At 32.3% G+C, this 20,913-nt stretch overlaps 1 protein-coding gene and 1 non-coding gene across 2 annotated transcripts; one reads left to right on the plus strand and one right to left on the minus strand.

Annotated features, from left to right (window-relative positions):
- Nucleotides 1-7,231: 7,231 nt before the first annotated feature.
- Nucleotides 7,232-9,223, minus strand: LOC127808506 (uncharacterized). The gene has a single exon (XM_052347081.1). It carries the CDS (start codon nucleotides 9,221-9,223, stop codon nucleotides 7,232-7,234), a length of 1,992 nt encoding a protein of 663 aa, XP_052203041.1.
- An 8,377-nt stretch (nucleotides 9,224-17,600) lies between these two features.
- Nucleotides 17,601-17,708, plus strand: LOC127809026 (small nucleolar RNA R71). The gene has a single exon (XR_008025036.1). It is a non-coding gene; the product is annotated as a small nucleolar RNA R71 (small nucleolar RNA).
- The last annotated feature ends 3,205 nt before the right edge of the window (nucleotides 17,709-20,913 follow it).

Consider the following 20,913-nt stretch of genomic DNA (forward strand, 5'->3'; position numbering starts at 1 on the left):
ATAGAGAAGCATTACAGAGACTAGTTGGCAGATTAATCTACATATCCCACACATGACCTAACATCGCCTATGCAGTTAAAGTAGTGAACCAATTAATGAAACTCTATTTGCAAGTAGTCTACAGAATACCGTACAACCTTAAGAGAGGTCTAAGAAAGGCAATTTTATTCAAGAAAGGAAACAAACTCACTCTGGATGCCTACACTAATGCAGACAATGCAAGCTCAATGGTTGATAAAAGATCCACCACGAGATACTACACTTTCTTAGGAGGAACTTAGTTACTTGAAGGAGCAAAAAACATAATGTCATGGTAAGATGAAGTGTAAAATCAAAATTTTGGACAATGGCGTGGGGTGTATATATGTGAGCTACTATAGTTAAAGATTATTTTAGAAGATCTAACACTCAAATATGATGGTCCTACGGAGTTCTACTATGACAAGAAGTCTACAATTAACATTGTACACAATCTTGTACAACATGATTGAACAAAACATATTGAAGTTGACCGACACTTTAATAAATAGAAGGTTGATAGTGGTCTCATTTGGGCACCTTATGTACCAAGTGAATCATAGTTGACAGATGTTTTAACCAAGGGACTCAATAGTCCACTCTTTCACAAGATTATAGCCAAGTTAGGAATGGTTAATGTCTACTCACCAGCATGAGAGAAAGTGTCGGGAATTAAGGTTGGAACTAAGGTGTCAGGAAATAAAGTTTACTTTTTTTGTATATAGAAGTTTACCTTAATTAAGAGATTTGTTTCCATATCTATGTAAATGACCTATTGTATATATATCCCTATTCTAATGATCCTATTAATATCGCTTTTGGTATAATACAAATAACCTTTTAGACTAACTTTTTGTTCTCATCATAGTCAAACAATGACATGCATGCAATTAATCTAAATAGTCACATGTTCAATGCAAATAACATATATTTTGATGCATCATAATTGGTAAAAAAAAAAAATATAACAATTAACAATGCACATGAAATAAAGTGAGTTTTAAGATAGAACCACTAACATTGACTTAGTAATCGATGACTAAAGACTACTTTCTTGATTTTTGTGTTGGCCTCGAACAATTTGCTTGAAATGCTTTTAAAACCTCCAAGATATCTCAGCATATGTCTCGTGCTTCAAAATAATTTTCTAAACTTTTCTATATTGTTTTTAGAATTTCTCTTTATTTTCTTACTTTTATTATATTTTTTCATTTCTATTCTTTTTCTTTTCTTTTTTTATTTCACCTTTGTGTAAATATGTTACACCTACTAGTGTTGATCACACACACCTGAAAATTGATTGTCTTCTCTAGTGGTTTTTTCTCTGTTGATCGATTGTTGCTACCAATTCCTACATTAATTTTCTCGTTTTTTTCTTCCTTATCTTCTTTTTGTTCACAATTCTTTTCTCCTTTCTTGGCATTGAACTACATGAACAAGTTGTTAGACTGGTCTGAATTCCAACGAGTTGCAATTTTCCCCTCTTAAACCTCACTAAACACTCTTAAAACTCGTCAAATTTCTTTTTACACTTTTAGAAACCAAAGTTTCTACTCACAGCCCTCGAATCAGTCTCAAACTTGATCAAATTTTGTTTCCAAAAATTAGTTGAACTCTAGACTATTTATAGTCGAGAATTCACCATCGGACTACCCAAATAGGTCAATCTCTAGCCATCCTTGCTGATTAAGAAAACTCTAGGCCATCATTGGCCTCTTGCCTAGCCCTATAGGTTGACATTGGCCAAGCGTTGATCAAGTTTTCAAGTTTTCCAAAATTACAGTTTAACCCCCTATTATTTGGTTTATGTTAGTTTAACCCCTATCTGAAACCTTTCTAATTTTGGATTACATCAGAAACATCCCTATTATGTTTGATTCTCACTTCTTCCCAAATAATTTTAAAAATTATGCCAACACCACAGAAATTTCAGAAATTGCATTACAATCCTAATGTTTTAGAAAATCTTATATATAGGCCCCTTTTTCAAAGTTACCAGCATACCCTTGAGATGGAAATCTAAATTATCAAAATTTCCTCGGGTTATTGTCTTTTAGAAAAAATCACCATTTTTTATTTTTTAAAATTTCTTAAAAATCTCAGGTATTATAGGTTGTGACTCACATACAGTGATTCATTATTAATCCTCCATGTTATATGTGGGATGTGAGTAAAACATACTATTTAATTCTCCTAGAGTATATCTTAAATTATCATTATACTCTAAATAGAATCTCATTGCTTCATTTCTATTTGTGTTGTTATTTAAACTCCTAAAAAATGTGGATTATGTATTGTTTGACAATACCATATAAAGTAGGGTCTTGTGCAAATAAGAAAGTACATTATGCTTTAATAATTATCTTTGCTAGATATTCTTTGTCTAATAATTGTCTTGAGGGATTTAACTTGGTTTGTGTATTGTCCTTTCTATTATGTGTTTGTGTATTGTCCTTTCCATTATGTGCTTTTACAGCTTGTTTCGCTGCATGCCTTTTCAAATCAAACGTCGTCCCATCTGAGAACACAAGTTGCTTTTTGCATTCCTCTTACATTAGGTTTTTGGGCAGCGCAAACTTCATCTTTTTCAAAATAGTTCCACATCGCTTTGTGTCTTGGTTGTTTTCTTGTACCTATCGAACTTGATGCATATGACCCCACACCCATATCTCCCCCTTTTCTTCAACCCCTTTGATCTGTGGAGTGGAAAATCAGTAGCTCTCTATTGAGTTGTCCTCCACCTCTTATTAATCAGATAGAAGTGTGTGATCCTTATCCCCGTAATTAATGTCATCTAAATCAACTCTTCCGTTCGAATTTAAAATTTCAAAACTCAAGCAATAACTTTGACTAAATTTCAAATTTTACAAGGTTGTGTGTGTAGCCTGTGCCTTGCTTGCATTTGCAAGGCTGAGTGCAAACTCTGCACTCTGCAAGCGTTGCAAAAACATGCTTAGCCGTTAAGCAACCTTGCTTTTGTAAGGCAGCGAGCAAGTTGCAGCTTGCATTTGTTTTTAGTTTTAGATTATATTTTTTTTAATTTTTTCATCTCACAATTCTCATTCTTATAATTCACTATCTTTTTATTTTTTTATTATATAATTTTGTAACTTATTCTTATAAATTTATATTGCTATAAAAATTATCTTCAGTGATCTTTGACTCTAAAGCCTAAATGATTATATGAATAAGAATAATATTTATAAACATTGTAAAACTTATATTATTATAATATTTTTTTTGGTATTTTAGTGATTGACTCGTTTACAAAGTGTCTAAACAAAATGATCTTATGAATCATATATTTATATAATTATTTTATTGGTATTATAAATTTGTGATATTGTATATATAATTTTTAAACCATTAGAATTATTAAGTTAAATATATAATTTTAAATTCAACGTTACATTATTTGTAATTTTACTTTTTATAAGATTAAAATTAGGTCAAGCCAACAAGCCAAACCCATGGGTAAGGTAAGGTCAAACTCTTTGACAGGTTGGGTCATAGATATTGAGTTGGGGCTAATCTTATATAAAAAGATGAGTAAAACTTAGACTGTTCACTACAATAATAAACTTAATTCGTTATGAGTTATCCAACATCTCTATAATGATAAATAATATTTATCGAGAAACAAACCTTTTTTCTAGGGGTCAGTTTCATTCTATACACGTAGAGGATAGTTCAAATTTGTAATATCTTATATCTTTTATGTAGATAAAAGCGTAATTTTACGGAAAATATGTGTAAGATCGCAGACATTGTTTTTTGTTTCGCACGTATGCACCCGATTTATGTAAGTTTTTTCCTCCGACAGCCTGGTCTCTTCTTCTACCAGCAACCATGGGAGCTCCCAAATCATTTATCATTCCATGCTCCTCTATTTTTTAGCTTTTCTTTCCCTTAATTCTTCTTTTGTGTATATATATTTTCCTTGAGGATCTACGAGCTCTGATCCCTGCATTTTGGTCTTCGTTTTCAGCTTCTGTTTTAGGGTTTCTTTTCCATTGATGCAGTGATTGCATTAACGTTTAGTGACAGTGTACGCATATCCAGTTTGTGCCTTGTTTCTGCATTTCCGAGTTTGGTCAATCTGGACCCTAATGTCCTTCCGTTCCTCCCTTCACCACAGATTGTCAAAAATGTTGAGAGGGAATAGAAGGAAATTGAGGTTATTCTAAATGATCGGAAAATGCTATTCTTTGAAATATGTTGTAAACTTTTTGGTATTTTGGGTTTCAATGAAAGGACTCAAACAACACATCATTCTGCACGAGAATTATGTCCAAGATTGTGCATTTACATACTGAAATCTAGTTGATTGTTATTTGAATAGAATGGATGGGACTATATAGGAGGAATAGGTCAGGAAAGATATGGTTTTCAGTTACGAATCAGACTGTCACTATATCATATTTTTTAAACAGAAGCTTTTGGATTGCGCTTCTTCACATTGCTCAATAGTATGGATGGGCAAAGTTCTTGTGCTACAAAGATATTGGCTTTGACTTGCATACATTAACCACTTAAAATTATAATGGTCAGCTATTTAGCCATCGGTTTAATCAACCTCAAACAAAATTTTTGCCTGTGGCATGATAAGTGGGAAACTTTGTTCAGTTCCTTTTTTATGTGGGCTACTAATATAAAATTTTTACCATTTTACTTCTGTAAATCCATACTCAAGTTAGTGTCACCCTTCTTTATTGGTTACCCATAACCCAGTAAACATTGATTAAACCAGGGGCATATACATTCATAGGTTGTTTGATGTGATTACTGCACCACCTTCCAGGCGCAGTTTCTTGTATGTGAATTAGGAATCTACGGTATGCACTTTGTGCAGGAGTAAAAACAGCTAAGCCATTTTCCCTCAGAAAAGTGTGCTCAATCCTTTTCATCTGTTTGCTGAAACACAAGTCTGTTCGTGAATGGATTGAACTTTGCATTTCAAAGTATCTAAAAAAGGGTGTTCCCAGTGCATGAGGCTCTTTTCTTTGTGAGGGTTAGAAGAGGGTCATTTCTATGCGCAACCTTATTTTTGCTTTGCAAAGAGGCTGTTCCTGCATCTACAGTATCCTTCTTCATGATCATATTACTACAAACACAATATAAATACTCAAACATATGATTACCAGCTTCATTTGTTTAGTTGTTCCAAATTTTCTTCTTTTTCAGTTTTTGCAACTGAATTGCAATTTGATCAGGTCATTTAAAAGCTCAGTGGTCTAATTCTCTCATGAAGCCCAAGGAGTTGCAATTTTGTGGAGGGGAGGGGTTTTATATTTGTTAACAAAAGGTAGGGTTAGATATCCAAACCTGACTCAAAATTCATGCTACAAACATGACTCCATGAGACTGGGTGTGCTTTTGTTTTTAGTTTAAACTGATGGTTTTTGTCCATTCCCACAAGCTTATACCTGACTTGGATGTGTGTTTTTAGAAGATATGTGAGTCTCTGCTTGTCATGTGCTTCAACCATGACAATGGCTTGGTGATTCTTGAACTTATGCACGATTATGTTGAAATACTTTAATGTTTCTTTGGAAATGCGAGCCTGCTTAACCTTCAACACTGAAGAATAGCAAGTAGCATGAATGGACTTAATCTTTAATTCGATCATCGGATCTGAGAGTTGGACTTGGTCTTTAACTACCATAAGGTACTTTCCTCTCATTAGTTTCCATGTTGAATTCATGATCTTTTTCCTTTGTTATAAAAACCCCCATCTTTACACAGAAGAAAATATCTTTTTTGCTTGAAAAGCCAAACTGGAAAAAATGAAAATCTCCTTTGCTGTACAAGCCAAGTTACTGGTTAAGCACAAGTTAGTTCTTTTGGACCACTCCCTAGGCCTTTGATGAATAATTCTCTGCACTCAAATGAGGTTTCTATTCTTTTCTTCCATGTTACAAGCCAGTGCTAGCAAGTCCCATCTAAATCAAAAGTCAAAACTAACCCTGCCAGATCTCAAGAATATCAGATCTAATAATTGGTTGTTATTTTGTGTGACTCAAAATAATTGATTTTTTATTAATAAACGCCATCAGCTTTGATGACCAACATGTGGTGTTTTTATTGGCTATTTAAGTAGCTAATTACTGTAAGCCGTTGATTCCTATTATCTGCCTAGATCCAATCGCCCCTGTTCATTTTCCCTTTTTATAAATGTTGGCCGTTGCAAATCCAATTGTTAGAGAGAGAGCAATTGAGACACATCGCGTGAATCAAAAGCAATGTGTACATTGTTTTATCTTCTTTTCTGAGATACTCTTAAATATGTTTTTATTTGTGTCTTTGTAATTCATTGTTTTTTTGGTAATAGTAGATTGACTAGGGGCGAAACCCTTCTTGTAAGTAGGATCCATTTACAGATTGGAACACCAGTGGCGAAGTCAAGAAATTTTTTTAGTCCGGGACAAAAAATAGATTTACTAAATTATTGAAATATTTATTTGTAAATATACTAATTTATTAAAAAAAATTATCATGAATTTTAACATACTTACCTAAATTATTTACTAACTAATATCATGTAACAATAAAAATTTAAATGAACAATAACAAATAAAGGTACTAACCTTTTCAGGAAGCATCTCAAAACAAAAGAATTCCACTTTCTACCAGTAGCCCAATGAATAATGAACCAAACATCGTTCTTAAAACACTTGACATAGATAAACATAATAATTATATGTATGATAAAATTTAATAATGTTAATGTAAAATAAAATAAAAGAAGAAGTGCATACCTAAAATTGTAGACGACGCTCTTTTAAATTGACAAAATCTTCAAGGATAGAATTCGTAGTAAAAGTTTCAGCAATCTCTCTTTCAATATACACAACCAAATTATTTGCAAGAAAGTCATCCTCCATCGTGTTTCGAAACCTTCTTTTCACAATTTTCATTGCTGAGAATGCACGCTCACTGCTTGTTGTTGAAACTGGAAGTGTTAAGAAAAGATGAATTAGTCTATCAACCAAATGATAGGAACTTGTCTTTCTTGTCTTTGCTAATCCTTACACAATTCAGAAATTGAAGACAAATTTTGTAGCTTTGGATGCCTTGGAATGTCTTTATGGAAATGCTTCAATTGACAATTCAAATTAATTCTTTCTTGCTTAGAAAAATCAAGAAGATAGTACTTCTTTGCAAGACTACAAATATCATCAACATTAAATGCTTTGTAACCATCATTCGGATCTCATGTAGAGCTAAGCGACAAAAGTTCCATTGTTTGCTCATTAAACCTACTATCTAACTCTTGTAATTGGAAGTTAATGGTTGAATTGAAGATATCAAAATGATAATGATGCTCAATAGTTAATTGATTATGTTGTGGACGACCACGGCCTTCAATATATTGAGCATCAAAATCTGGAACATCTATTTCATGAAGTCTTGAGAAATCAACAACATTTTCAAGCATTTTTTTCCAACCATCATCTCGCAATTTTTTAATAAGTTCCTTTGTACTTGAAACCAACTGCATAGCATTCAAAATATCTTGAGACTTTTGTTGTAATGCTTGACAAAGAATTTCAGTTGTGCCCATGATCTCCTTCATCAAATGTAAATTAAAAGTAAACTCAAAAGAAGTTATCATCTTATAAGCTGCAATAGCATCTCCTCTTTGAGAGTAATTTGAGCCTTCACTACAAATTTTTTCAAGCACTAAACAAGATTCATTATACCGTCGTAGAAAACTGCATATAGAATAAAAATGAGAACCCCATCTAGTATCACTAGCTCGCTTTAGTGTGCCTACTTGGTTAGAACCTCTACCAGTTTCAAGCTCACCAATTGCTTGCAAGTGTTCAAATTCAAATATTTGGGTAGTTTGAAATTGATCATGACGCTTAGAAGAAACAGTGATAATATTAATAATAAAATTCAAATTCTGAAAGAATTGATAAATAGAAGGAACTTCCTTAGAGGCAGCAACCAAGGCTAATTGTAACCGATGAGCAAAATAATGCACATAATAAGCATAAGGACATTCATTATGAAATAATGCTTGCAATCCATTCCATTCACCATGCATGTTACTAGCACCATCATATCCTTGGCCACGGATATTTTGAATATCAAGGCAATGATGAGAGAGTATTTCACTAATAGCATCTTTAAGTGTCATAGATGATGTGTCTCGAACATGATAAAGATAAAAAAATCTCTCTTTTATGAAACCATCTTTGTCAGCAAATCTCAAGACAAGAGCCATTTGTTCCTTTTTGGACTCATCACGTGCTTCATCAACAATAATACAAAACTTAGAGTCCCCAATATCTTTGCAAATTTGATTTCGCACTTTGTTTGCTAGAACATGTAAAATCTCCTTTTGTATTTGAGGTGAAGTATACTTAGCTGTCAATGGAGCATTTCTTTGAACAATATCTCCAACTTTTTCATTGTAAGATGCCAAAAGTTTAATCATTTCACGAAAATTACCACTATTTCTTGAATCAATAGTTTCATCATGCCCTCTAAAAGCACATCCTTGAAAAGCAAGCCAACGAGCAACATCAATGGAAGTCTTAACACGCAGCCTATTTTTTTCAATTTGTTGGGAGCTTTGTGCATGCATAACTTTATCAATATGGCAAGACTGGTTCATTAAGTCTGCACATGATTTTACTGCACTAGTATGTTGTGAACAAGGATCATCTCCCATGTGACTTAAAAAAGCACAATCCTTTCCATTATGAGCTATCTTCCAACTATTAAAACCTTTGATTGTGAATGCATCCCAACCATGTCGCCCACCTGACTTTGTAGTGCAAAGATAACATGGTAAACAAGAAGCAGCATCTATATGAGGTGAATACTCAAGCCGTGAAGAAAATTCTTTTAACCAAGAAGATTGAAAACGTCGGGGATGCTTTTCCTTTGAAAATGGATAACTAGATTTAGAGAGATAAGGTTGATATGACCTAGCTATTAAATAAACTCTTCGTATTTTATCAACTTCATTAGCTAAATATTCCCACATTGGCTTATGCTTGCTTGGATCACGTTCAAAAGTTTTATTGTTGACTAAAATAATGTCATCAGTATGTTCAATTCTACGACACTTGGATGGAGGCTCGTTAGAAGGTTCATCACTTTCAGAAATTAATTTCTTAGAAGCATCACTTTTAGAAGCTACTTTCTTCTTAAAGAACACATCTATGCTTTTCTGTTTATCCCTGCCCATTTTTTTCAACCTTCAACTATTCAACAAATTTATTAGCATTAGAACAAATTAGATAAGAGCCATCCAACTGTAAATAATGCACAGTAGATTAAACTAATATCTCACACAGGTATTATAGAAATCCTTACCAACATAAGCGAAGGATCGAACCTGAAAGCTAACTAAAGCTAGATAATAAGGATTTCTACTATAAAATCTTTAATACAAGCACAATTGTGGTATACAACCTCATAGTAATGAAATCTCATAATAGTAGCCTCTTTTGTTACGTTAAATTCCAAGAAATGACAAAAAAAAAAAAAAAAAAACCAAATGATTTACAATTACTCTTTTATACAAAATTTGTAATACATGAATAACAGAAAGTAAGCTAAGCTTCAACCATCTCTTTGTATTTTCTCTTACTTGACTTTGGGGTACTTGACATGCTTGATATACCTGGGACGTTGAATATCCTAGGGGTATGAAACACCCAAGTTAGATAATTACATCTAAGTGAGATGGTTAAAAAAAGAAGAATATATGCGTGCAAATGCAATATGAAATCTCCCTATGTGGTAACAATGCTAGGGTGTTGCAATCACCCTCGTGGTCATCATGATAACTCCTTGGCTAATCGCAAGAGCATGAGATCACCAATGATGTCCCAACAACTAGCCATAGTCATCAAAATATCATGATGTATGACAAAGTAGAAGGAATATGCATAAACCAAGGAAAATATGATATACAAGTGAACTGTAATGACCCGTTATTGGTTCTATACAATTATTGATATTTATTTCATTTTGGTGTATACATATATATATATAATGACATTATTTTAAAATTAAATAAAATTGATTGAGGGTTTAGTGAAGATAAATTTAGGCCAATGTGAGAAATCCCATGGCAAATGGTAGTTAGAATTTAAATGAAATCATTTTACTAGATTGAGCCTAACTATGTATAGATTGAGTCTATAGTTGATTTTAAATGAAGTGGGTTGGACTAAGTGAAAAATAGATCTTTTGGGCCTTAAGTGTTGGGCCAAGCTGAAAATAAGGCTTTTGGATTTTATGAGATGTTGGGCCTAATTAAATGAGTTGGGCTTAAATTATATGTGAATGATGAATGGGTTTGGGCTTGAGCCCATTTACAAAAGGATGATTTAAATTTAAAAGAAAAATTAAATAAATGGCAAATAACAAAAAAAGGCATGGAAATATGTGTGTGTGTGTGCGCGCAAGTGGGAGGGGCAAAGTTGAGAAAGCATAATTGGGGGTAGGGTGGCAGACATTCCCCCATTTCCTTTCTTATTTTCCTCCTCCTTGCTTTCTTGCTCCCTTCTCTCTCTCCCATTAGTATTTCTTCTTCTCCTCCTCTAACTTCCTATCTTCTTCTCTTTCTTTTTTTTTTTTTTTTGTCTCCTTTTGTTGATTTGGAGCTTCAAGGGGCGTGGCTTTGCAACATTTATCAGGTTTCTTATTCTCTAAATTCAGTTTCTCTATCTAAGGAAAGTTCCATTCCTTCTGTGTTCTTCATTTCAAAATTATTAAATTTTCGGCCAACTTGTGCATGTCGTTCATTTTAGGCTATAACTTTATGTATTTATATCCAAATCGAGATCTGTTTATTGCGTTGTAAACTAGAATTCTTGAGATTCATTTTTATATATTATTTGGATTTTTTTTCCTAGTATTGAGCCTGTAAGTGCCTTGTGAAACATCTACTCGAATCTAGAAATTCTGTTTTCATGTAATCTATCATTGCTCCGATTTTTGGCCTATAACTTTCTGTGTTTACATCCAAATCAAGATCCGTTTGTTGTGATGTAAACTAGACTTCTTGAGTTTAATTTTTATATATTACTTTGATTTTTTTGGACAAATATTGAGCCTGTAAGTGTCCTGTGAAATATCTACTCGAATCTGAAAATTCTATTTTCATGTAATATGTTATTGCTTCGGTTTTTGGCCTATAACTTTTTGTGTTTACATCCAAATTAAGATCCATTTGTTGTGATGTAAACTAGACTTCTTGATCTTCGTTTTGATATATTACTTGGAATTTTTGGCCAAGTATTGAGCTTGTATATGCCTTGTGAAAAACCTACTTGAAGCTAGAATTTTTATTTTTGTGTAATCTATTATTGCTTCGGTTTCTGGCCTATAACTTTCTGTGTTCATATCCAAATTGAAATCCGTTTATTTCTCTATAAACTAGACATCATAGGCTTAGTTTTGGTTTATTAACCAACTTATTTAGTTATGATTTGGATCTATAATGACCTTGTTAAATTCTGGCCAAAAATCCAAAAATTTCCTATACTGCGTAATCTACCTTGCTTCGGTTGTTGGGAAATAACTCATTGTAATTATTTTTGATTTTGAATCCGTTTATTGTTTTAGAAACTAGAGGTCTAGGGCTTCGATTCGATTATATTATTTGTAATATTTGACTAAGTTATGAGCCCAAAATAGGTCTCCAAAGTTGCAGTTGAAATCTGAAAATTTTGAGAATTTGTTGTCTTGCTACACTTCCTATATTAATATCATGGTTTTTTCCAAACAAAAAATCTCCATTTTGATAAATGGGTTGTATCTCCCTTGTTTTGCTAAGTTTTAAAGTTTTCTTGTATTTTGTAGAGTCTTGTTGGATGCGTCGATAGGGTTTTGTATCACCCTATATTTCTTAAGGAATGACACATTTATTGATTAGGGTCTAAAGTCATGCAAGACTTGGTGTTTCTTGTATGTATAAATTTTGGTTTCTTGCAGTTGTTGTTGGGGTAAAAATTTACCATGTGATCATGAGATAGTGCATATCTTAATTGATGTAATTGTGCATAATAAGCATGATGTGGGATTTTTCTTAATCATTGAGGATTGACATGATATTGGGATATGTATGTGTGATGCATTATTATTATTATCTTTGCACACCTATTATTTTACGCGATGGTTATGTCCGTGGATGAGAAAATGATATCCTATGAGCACCCGACGCGGGTGAGGTGGCCATCAACCTGGTAGGCGAGGCTCAAATTGTTATTGCTTATTGATGTATTTTCATGATGCATATATATTTATGTATGGATATATTTGTCATGGGAGCCTTGGGAATTATGTGAAAAATTCCTTACTATTGGTGCATGTGCATGTGCATGAGTAAGGAAACGACTATATGGTATGTATAATAATCACGGCATGAGAAAATGATGTAAATGGAAAACTTATGAGTTGGGTTATACTGATATCTTCTCATAGAGTTGTTGTTTACTTTATCTTGATTATCCATGCCTTTGATATCTCTATGCTTTATAAATATACTTGTTGAGCCTTGTGGCTCAGCTTGTTGTACTCTCGTGTCATTCCAAGTAAATGTAAAGCAATAGTTGAGGGCGAGTCCAATGGGGCTAGAGCCTAGGGTTAGAGGTGTACAAAGACTCGCCAAACTAGATAGTCCATGTTAGTGTTCGTGATGAGGGCATGTGTGAGGAAATTTTATATTGTAAAATTTGTTAGTGCCCTTATATTTCATTTTGTGTATGCCATGGTGCCAAAATGTTGTAAACCTTTATGTTGGCTTCCACTGAATTTATCTAAGGATTGTAATGTGGTGTTGTATTTTATTGTTCTATATTATCTTTGTGATGACCTTCTTTCGGATATCTTATACTAGCGGGACTATCTGGGAATGAGCCACTACATCAACACCCACACACAAGTGAAGCAATAAATGCTCAAGGTGTCACCAAACATGTAGGAACCACTCACCTTGACTGCTTACCTTATAGGTGTATTGTTCACACTTGTTAGTCTAGATTTTCTACAGAAAACACGAGTTTTGGTGAATCAAATATCAAATATTTTTATATAAGGTTGTAACACATTAAATAAGGAGTGTTTTTAAAAATTTTCAGGAAAAACCAAGTTGTCACGGGCCCTCACAAGCTCTGAGAAGTGGGCCCATTCGCCCTCACGTGCAGGCAGAACCGATGTGTGTATTACAAGCGCCGGCGTCTTCTCCAACGATGGTGACTGTATAATTTTGTTTTTTGGCCATATCTCCTTCATTTTAACTCTGATTCGACCCCCATTCAAAACCTATGGTCTCTTTTTTCAATCCTCCATAGGAATATAAGCTTAAACAGAATTTGCCTCACTGATTTCCTAACTATTCAGCATGATCTTTGAGGAATGGACAAAAAACTCCAATGAGGCTATTTCTTTCTCGTTTTTGGCAAAACCCCCATTTCTTTCTTGCAGAATACTCTCTCTCTAAAACTCTCACTTTCCTCACTTTTAGTTGCTCCAAGATCTCTCCCGAAAGCCTTGTATTTATGATTGTTTTGGAAATTCGAATTTTGCCACGTGTCCTCAAGATTTGCGCGTCATCATTACTTTCACCCCCTTTCACAACTTGTGCCTAGGGATGGGAGCCTCATTATTACTTTTCCAATGATCCGTTCGTTCCGTTTGGTTACTTTAATGACCTAGTTACAAGTTTTCAAGAATTACACCTTGACCCAAACTTTTGAGTAATTACACTTAGACCCCTTGCAACTAGGTCCTCGGGCCATCCAAAAAATTCTTTTAGGCCCTTAGAGAAAAGGTTTAGTACGCTAATACCCCAAGGGTTTTGGTAAATTACACTTTTACCTGAACTTCAATAATTACGATTTTGTCCCTGGCTCAGAAATCAAACTTTTCCCTCAAGACTTTCATAACCCTTTGAAATGCCATAGTTTCTCAAATATTTGAATTTAAAAATCTCAGGTGTTACATCTAGGGATCTTAAAGCCAAGAAAGATAAGAAGGCAATCCCTATAGAGGGACTGCAAGTTAGAGGACAGACTGATAGAATACCAAAATTTAGAGGTAGGAGTGTGGCAAAGTCTCTTTCTAGGAGTAGGGGAACTTCGAGCTTGTTGGTTCCGTAAGAAAGAAAAACACCTTAGAAAGAATTGTCCCTCGAGAAAAAAATGCTATGAAAATAGGTTTGATAAGATAGAAGTGGTAAACCTCTTCGATGGATATGAGAGTGGTGAGGGTTTAATAAGTTTAGAACAAAGTTGTAGAGATAAGTGGATAATAGACTCTGGATGTACATTTCATATGACCCCCTAGAAAGATTGGCTTTTAAATTTTAAATCAATCCAATGAGGAAAAGTTTTAATGGGAAATGACTATTCACATAGCATAAAAGGTATACGATTAATAAAATTTAAAATGTGGGATGGCTCCTATAAAACCTTAGAAAATGTGAGGCCAGTTCTTGACCTAAGAAAGAACCTTATTTCCTTAGGGATTGTAGAATCAAATAGAGATTCCTATAAATTCAAGAATGGTATTTTAAAGGTTCTAGGGGGGTCCATGGTGATCCTAAAAGGGATATTAAAACAAGGTCTGTATGTCTTCCAATGTGAGGCTATCCCTAAAAATGTAACTGCCTTGTCATTTGTAAAAGATGAGATAGAAATATGGCACAAAATATTGGGCCATATAAGAATTAAGAGGTTGTAAGAGCTTTTCTAAACAAGGAATTTTAGATCCTAATAGAATTAACAACTTAGAATTTTGTGAAATATATGTTTTAGGAAAGTCTCATAGACTTCAATTTGCATCCTCAACATATAAGTCTAAAGATGTCCTCGAGTATATTCACTCAAATCTGTTGGGATCTCCCAATGTCCCTCTCTCACTTTCAAGTGCACAATATTTTATTCCTTTGTAGATGACTATTCTAGAAAAGTCTGAGTCTATTTTCTTAAACAAAAAAGTGAAGCCTCTAGTAAGTTTAGGGAATGAAACTCTAGTTGAGTACCAAACTGGAAAGAAAATTAAAAATCTAAGGACTGATAATGGCTTAGAAATTTATAACCATGAATTCCTAAACTTCTGTAACTAAATTGGCATCAATAGACATAAAACTTGCAGTAAAACCCCTTAGCAAAATGGCGTTGCTGAGAGAATGAATAGGACATCTGAGAAAATGTTAGATGCATGTTAAAGGAATCTGGCTTGTCCAAGAGTTTTTGGGTTGAAGCAATTGCAACAGCTTGTTATCAAATTTATAGATCCCTTTCCTCAACCATTAATTTTAAAACACCAGAAAATTTGTGGACTTAAAGCCTTTTGAATGCATAGGTTATGTCCATAAAAAGGAAGGTAAGCTGGATCCTAGAGTCAAGAAGGTTGTATTTCTAGAATACCCTAAAGGTGTTAAAGGTTATAAACTCTGGCTGATTAAGGAGAAAAAGGTGATTATCAGTATAGATGTGATATTCAATGAATTTGAGTCTATTAAGTCCACTCCATTGGTAGTTGATAAGGATAATTTTTAATTTGAGGTGGAAAATCTTGAGAAATTTAATTAGAGGAACAAACTGTTAAAATTATCTGAGTGTTGGTAGCCCTGATGAGCCTGAGCCTGTTATTAAAGAAGATTATGTCGACCATACCTCAACTTCAGACACTCAGTAGGGACCTTATGAAGGCCAAGACCTAAGTGACTATGTTTTATCTAGAGATAGTGTTTGGGGGGAAATAAGACCCTTACCTAGATATGTTAATGTTGATGTTATTGCATATGCTTTGTGTTGCCTAGATAAATACCCAAAATGGGGTGAATTGGGTTTTTTCAAAAATTAATAAATTTTGTTCTTGTTGAAAACTCTTGATTTTTGTGATCTAAATAAAATGTGATTGAGCAAGTATATGAAAATTTAAAACAATCAACCACAAGGAACAAGAGAATGTTTATAGTGGTTCAGCTCTTTAAAGAGTTTAATCTTCTTTCTCAAGACTAAACTTAAGGCTCTTAAGACTCAGCATGAGGTTCCACTAAGGAGAATCAACTCTAGCTTTTAATTAGAGTTAGAACCAACACTATCTTTTAATTGGAGCTAGAACCAACATATAATCTATTGCCTTAAACAAGAACAATTAGCACATAACTAGCAAATACAATATCCTCACAACATGTGAGTAACAATAACAAATTTACAACAAAAATATTCTCAAACAAGTTACTAACAATTTGAGAATTTCACCAGCCAACAAACCTGCAGCACTTAAACCTTCTCACCCTTGTTTATGTTTTTGTCAAGTTTGTTCACTGTATTGCATTTCTCAATTTGTATATCTTTCTTTCCTTCTTGCTCTCCTTCTATTTAAACATAATATCAGAGAAAATAGCTGTTATATAGAAATGATGAAACAACATTTGAATTTCAAAAGAAATCTTCAGATTCTTCAATTCTAGCTAGCATGTGTTGACAACTTAGAACATAGCTAAGAGATTTCTATAGAAAAGTCAATTTGTGAGGCTGAAGAGACATTATTCTCTAGTAATAGATTATATAATTAGCAAGACAAAATCAAGAAGCAGGATGTTAATATGCAACTTTTAAACACCTCTAGGAATTTAGCAAATTGTTTATCCAAATTAGCCTTTATAAATTTTTTAGGAAAAGAAAGAGGCAGTTTGTAAGATTTTAAATTAAGAGAAGAAGAACTCTATTTTTTCTCCGTGGATAACTCACTATCCTCTTCTTTGGCTTTAAACTCCTGGATTTTTTCCTCTTTTGTATGCTTTTCATATTTTTCTATACTTCCAAGTTCTTTTCCACTTCATAAAGTGATGGCCTTCACATATTCCCTTGGATTCATCTTAGTATTGCTAGACAATCCTTCATGTGGTCTTTCTAAAATTGCTTGGGCAAGTTGTCCAATTTGAGTTTTCAAATTTTGCATTCTTGCCTTTGTACTATTGATAAACTTTTCCATTATATTTTCCAAATTCGGCTTCTTCTCTTGTGGAATTTGTTGAATTTGTTGTTATTGTTGAAAGTCGGGGGGGGGGGGGGGTGCTCTTTGTTGATTAATACTCCAAGAAAAATTAAGTTGGCTCCTCCATTCTGGATTGTAAGTGTTGTAGTAAGGATTAAAATTTGATTTGTTGCCACCATAAGAAATAAAATTAGCTTGTTCATAAGAACCAGAAGAAAAAGAATTTTCTACTTGACAATCTACACTAGTGTGTCCCCCTCGCCCACAAAGCTCACAAGAAAGAAAATGAGAAGAAGAAGAAGAAGAAGAAGAAGAAGAAGAAGAAGCATTCATAGCTGAAACCCCCAAATTACCCAAATTCTTATTAATTTAGCAATTTGAATAGATAATACAGTGATAGAATCAACATTATAAATTCCAACTCCCTTTTTATTTGCTCTCTCATTGTCCCATTGATAACTGTTGGTTGTCACCTCCTCCAAAAGTTCACATGCTTTTTCGGAAGTTTTTCTCATAAGAGTACCATCTATAGTTGCATCTAATATTGAACGAGAAGATTGATTAATGCCACTATAAAAGTTTGCACTTGCATCCAAATAGGTAGACCATGGTGAGGACATTTCCTAAGCAATTCCTTAAATCTCTCCCCACGATTCATATAAGGATTTGTTACCAAATTATGAAAAAGTTGTTATGTCATTTCTTAATTTAGTCATTTTAACAATTTGAAAATATTTAGATAAAATTTTTTGTGCCAAATAATTCCATGTAGTAATAGAACCTGTTGGAAGAGAATTAAGCCATTCTTTTGCTCTATCTTCTAGGGATAAGGGAAATAACCTAAGTTAAACGACATCCTCACTAACTCCATTATGCTTAAAAGTATCACATATTTCAAGAAAATTGGCAATATGAGAGTTAAGATCATCATTAGGGCCAAAAAATTGTACACCATTTGGATTATCTGAATAATAGCAGGCTTGATCTCGAAGTTGTTTGCTTGCACATTTGATCTCTTAATGCTTGATGTAGTGCCATCTAGAGTAGGTGTAGCATATGAGCTCAATATCTTTGGATTATTTTGGGCTTCTTGTTCTTGCTCCATCTTGTTCTTTTTCTCTTTCTTTTGTTTTTTCAAAGTTTTTCAATTTCTTGATCAAGGGGTATCAATTCTCTACCACTAGTGCGTGTCATGCACTATGAAACCTACAAAAAAAAATAATAATAATAAATTAAAAATTTCTCAAAAGCTAAAAAAATAATAATAAAATAAAATTAAAATATTTAAATCCTAAATCAAAACAAATAGATGTTCAATCTAAGTCTAACTTATGTAGTTTTGATATGCAATAAACTAGTCTCCGTTAACAATGCCAAAAACTTGATGTTTGATTTTTGCACAATTAATTCGGGCAAGTGTACCTTAGTCAAATACACATATAGTGATAAAACGAATGTCGATCCCACAAGAACTATATCACAATAACAAAACGATTTTAATTTAATCTAAGTTGAACTAATTAATTAATTAGATGAATAAAAATAAAAATAAATAGAAAACTGAATTCTTTATGAGAAAAACTAATTAATGAATGCACTAGGGTTTAGATTTTATTTAATCTAGGTTATGGAATTATCTATTTAACCTGATTCAAAATCAAAAATACCCTTACAGTATTTTATAATTATTTGCATGTGATGATAAAATTTTTTAATTAATTAATACATTTTTTCAAGTCATATTAATCATTTATTAATTCAATTTCATCGTCAAATTTTTTAACAGATGTCAAAAGAGTAAATAAGCATTAAGTTCTTTGAAAACTTTTAATCTCGGAAGGGGATTTGATTCAATAAGATTTCTCGATTCCCACACATGACCTAATCATCTCTCGATATCATAGTCAAGTATGTGATATATATTGCTTATATAGATCTAATTTATAATAATTATTTAGTCAGTCATGCATAAATCAGGGGCGGAGCCAAGATTTTGGTTTAGTGGGGGCGAAATTAAATAAAAAAAATATAATTTTAAAAATAAGATAATAATGATAATATTAAAAAATATATATTTTTTACAATTGTTCTTTATAACTTTTCATACTAAAAATTGCAATTGTTTAAGAAAGTTACATTGATTATTTGAATCTTTAGACTTGTCATGACCACGAAAGATTAGTTCTTCCCTAGAAGAATTCGAATACAATCAATTGATACATTTAGACGAATTTGATAATCACATAGTGTTTGTTCTAACTGCTTGAAGAAAACTATCTTAATATTTTACTCTTGATTCATTAAGATTTTACAGTTATTTCAAGTTTAATTATGTGCACTATTAGCATCTTCAACATTAACTTAAAGTTTTTTTTTTTTTAAATTCTTGAACCTTTCTTTCACAAAAGAATCATCATCTCCTTGTTCCCCATTATTTGTTTTAAAAAGATAATAGTATAAGAAAAATGCAACATCTTTGCTTATATTATATTTTAACCAATCACCAAATTCATTTAACCAAACTAAAATGAATTATCTTGATTTCGAGACTGACACAAATCTTTTTACAAGTAAACTCTTTTAATTTGATCTTGAAAATTAATATTATAATCTATTATTGCAGTTCTTAGTCTGGGATCCATAAAAAGTTGTGTAACATCAATTTACTCAATATTTGTTTTGTTAATTTATTCATTTTATTCAATATAAATTTCCTCCGTGGTTGCTTTCTTTGTTTCACAATTTTCTTTAATACTTAGTTTTATTTATATCATCATTGTAAAAAAATAAAATTACGAGCAAATTATAAAAAATAGTGTGATGGTCTTAGACCATTATGTACTTACTTTCTTCAATACTTATTTTTTATTTTTAGTAGTAAAATATAATATAATATTTTTATTTTTAATAATAAATCATTATAAAAAATAAAATTTAAAATAAAAATCACCCTACTAGGCCTCAAGTGACTCCGCTCCTGGCATAAATCATTAAATCATTAAAAGTAACTAATTTTTTAAAGTATTAAATATAATAATATAAATTTCTCATGCAAATAATAATCGACTTTTGAATCAAACTAAACAAATAATCACAAATCCCAGACTAAAATCAATCCAAACTCTAAATAAAATAATTTAACTAAATATTATTAAAATAAAAATAAAAGTTGAATGGGGAATGAAAAATGAAAAAGAGTATCCTCCCTACCCAAATCTATTACAGATCTAGGTTGGCCGGTGGAATCGCGTCTGCCCTCTCCAATTCTTCGCCTTCTGCTGCCATTTTCTTCTTGCGGCCGCTGCTCCTTCAATTCCCTTCCCGTGCACCGCTTCAATTCCTCACTGTGAGCCTTCTAGCCTCCTCGATCATACCTTCCTTTCCAATTTAATCATATAATATACATATATATGCACTTAATGGCCTAGCCCAAGTCCTTCACATTCACGCCACTTCTTTAGTATAATAATAAATGTATATATAAATATTATAATTTAATATATAATATTTAATATACTATTAATTATATTAACTTTAATTATATTATAATATTAATTATTTAAAATATTTATTTATTTTTTATTTATAGTGTAATATTAATTTTTAAATTAACTTTATAATAATTTTTTTAATGCCCAAATCTTCAAATTTATTTCCTTTGTTGGATTCCTACAAAAAAAAAAATTAAAATAATATAAAATTCATATAAACACACATTTTAAATAAGAATAATAACATATGGTTAAGATAAAAATTAAATAAAAATATATATACAATTAAACCCTATCACACCCTAGAGGAGACAATTTATATGGAGTAGCCTATGGGGTTCATTGAGAAAAAATATGAACATAAAGTATGTTTGTTGAAAAGGTCATAATACGGTCTTAAACAATTCTCAAAATAATGATACAA

The sequence above is a fragment of the Diospyros lotus genome, chromosome 8 (genome assembly GCF_014633365.1).
Source record: "Diospyros lotus cultivar Yz01 chromosome 8, ASM1463336v1, whole genome shotgun sequence".
NCBI lineage: Eukaryota > Viridiplantae > Streptophyta > Magnoliopsida > Ericales > Ebenaceae > Diospyros > Diospyros lotus.

Excerpts from the sequence above, each read along its gene's own strand:
- LOC127808506 (XM_052347081.1), bottom strand. The coding sequence starts at position 9,223 with ATGGGCAGGGATAAACAGAAAAGCATAGATGTGTTCTTTAAGAAGAAA.